This window comes from Montipora foliosa, chromosome 12 (assembly GCF_036669935.1).
Source record: "Montipora foliosa isolate CH-2021 chromosome 12, ASM3666993v2, whole genome shotgun sequence".
Classification (NCBI taxonomy): domain Eukaryota; kingdom Metazoa; phylum Cnidaria; class Anthozoa; order Scleractinia; family Acroporidae; genus Montipora; species Montipora foliosa.
In genome coordinates, this window is record NC_090880.1 from 37,685,023 (window position 1) to 37,687,522 (window position 2,500).

Here is a 2,500-nt window from a genome sequence, read left to right on the forward strand (position 1 = left end):
CTTTAGGCCCAAGGCACCCTCGGTTTCATTCCTTGAAATGACCAAGTCCAATATATGACCTCGTTCATGGATTTTAAAGTGAAAGTAAGATATTCTAACCTGATACAAATATCTTTTTTGAAAAAAAGATGTTTGCGAACATTATGTTCGCCGGTTTAAACTTAGCCATGAAAATCAAATGTTTAGAGACAAATATCACTGATAATACAATAAGTGTGGTTTTCACGTTACGTCATCACCGCTATGTTGGTGGACGAAAACAAAAGATCTCCAGGTGATCTGGTGACGTAATTTGGAGGACTGGGAAGAAAAATTTTAACGCCGTATCCCACAACCGCGCGCGGCCTTCGGTTTTGTTTCCAAATTTCCTGCAGTATTTTCATCGCCAAAACTCAAGAGCTTATTCCGTCTCTCCCACATTTCCTGTTACTGAACGAACATTCAAGTGGAAACTGCCGAGATCTAACCTCGCTTCTGCCATGTTGAATTCGGAAATAACATTCAAGGCCGCGCGCGGTTGTGGGATACGGCGTTAAAATTTTTCTCCCCGGTTCTCCGAATTACGTCACCAGATCACCTGACTGTCATTAGCTCCTTTTGTTCGTCCACCAGCAATTGTACATTACAGCATTGTTATCTGTGCCTCTAGTGATTGGATGCAAACTATGTATTGGTTGCTACGAGGCTAATCTAGGCGTGCATACTCCTCGGTAAACAGAGATTTGTGAGAGGTCGTTCATTGTTTGTTTTCTTTTCTTAGCTCGGTTGTATCCCAGCGGTGTGGAAGCTAACGATAACACGCTACCAAATTTCGACAGACTTCAAAGCGAATGTGGAAGAATCAATCTTGTTAATCAAGAGGTTCCTTTCTTTGTCAGGGAACACAGAAGAGTTTACGTAAGTGTCTCGCCTAAAACATGATGGGTCTGACCCATAAAGTCAGATAGATAATAATCGGAAGGTGATAAGTTCGACTCTTGCGAAGATTTCTCAGATTTATTTCGTGAATGCCCGATTAATTATGGATCAGTAAATTAACGGCAAGAATATCTGAAAGACCAACCTGTAATTTTTCCGCAATTCTGTCGCAAAGTGGGAAAAGAAGAAGTGGCCTTTTGTGAAAAGGCCGGTTTTGTGTTTTTTTTTTTTTTTGAGTAACTGCAGAATACCCTACCATTTTGAAGCTGCACCTCTGAAGAAGCTGGATACGAGGAAAATACCACCCTTCCCCAAGTAATCTTTTAATTGTACTCTGAAGTGGATACGCGCATACGCGAATACGAAGTCGAAAAGACCACCCCTCCCCACATAATCTTTTAAGTGTACTCTGAAGTGGATGCGCGCATACGCAAATACGCAGTCGAAACAGCGCTTACGCTTAATCAGTAAACAAGTGCTATTTTCTTCACACGGTCTCGAGAAAAGTGTAGTTAACCGAACTGTAAAATGAAAGCTAACATTTTACAATAGTGTTTAGGCCTAATCACTGAAACGAGCGCTTATGCTTAATCAGGAATCGAGTGCTGTTTCGAGAAAAGTGTTGTTAACTGAATTGTAAAATGACTCGATCATCGCGCTTTAAGAACGAGAAATACATATACATCAATCTACTTCGCTCTTTTTGTTTGGCGCTTCAGAAAGGAGAAGTACTGGGAACCAAGAAAACGAATGCGTATCCGCGTATAGGAAAAAAGGAAAGAAACTTCATTTAAGTGTCTACTCGTTGTAGCGCTGGAGCACTAATTGGAGACACAGTGAACTGAACTTAACAATTCACGCAAATCAAAAGAGAAAACCTCTCGGAGCAGAGTAGAGAACCAACAAACTCAACCCACATATGACGCCGGGAGGCAAAGTTCTCTTACCACTGCGCCATCCCTGTACCCATCCACCCCATCCACTAAGCTCGGTGTTTCCACTGCGTATCCGCGTATCCACCCAATTTAGGTTATAGCTTCGAGGTGGCAGGGTATTCTGCAGTTAAGCCTTTTTATTTTGGGAAGGGTTGGCAGTACACCCTCTTTGGTTTTCTTGACAAAACGTTTATCAAATATAAGGCTATTGTTGGTTTGCATTCACGTGTTAGACGGCCATGTTGGTGTTCATGTCGCTCGCGTTTTGCATAATTATTAGAGCCAAATTCCCGAATGACTTTTTCACTATTATTCAGTACACCAACATGGCCGCCAAAAGACGTCAGGTGCAAGCTCAATTTCGTACCCAGAGTCCTCGGGCTTCTTGGCCAGCGGGTGAGCGCCCGGAGAGACTCTGGGATAATCGACTCCATTTTCCCAGAAAACGTGGGTTCCGGTCTTATTACGTATGCTTGAGTTTAAACGGAAGCAGAAAAGAGAAAACCGTAAACAGTAGAAATGGCGGGTTGAAAGTGTTTGAGAAACAAGAATTTTAGTCTTACACACAAAGAAACTGAATAAATGATCATTAGCTTGCTGTAAGAGCAAGTGAAGATGAAACCTCTGACGCTTTCGATGAGTGTATT

At 42.2% G+C, this 2,500-nt stretch overlaps 1 protein-coding gene across 1 annotated transcript in view; it reads left to right on the forward strand.

The window, feature by feature from the left end:
- Positions 1 to 2,500, forward strand: part of LOC137978775 (mucin-like protein) — a 71,613-nt gene that overhangs the window by 42,519 nt on the left and 26,594 nt on the right. Inside the window, exon 19 of the mRNA XM_068825833.1 lies at positions 761 to 897. Within this exon, the coding sequence (XP_068681934.1) occupies positions 761 to 897 (137 nt within the window). The remainder of the gene's footprint in view (positions 1 to 760; positions 898 to 2,500) is intronic.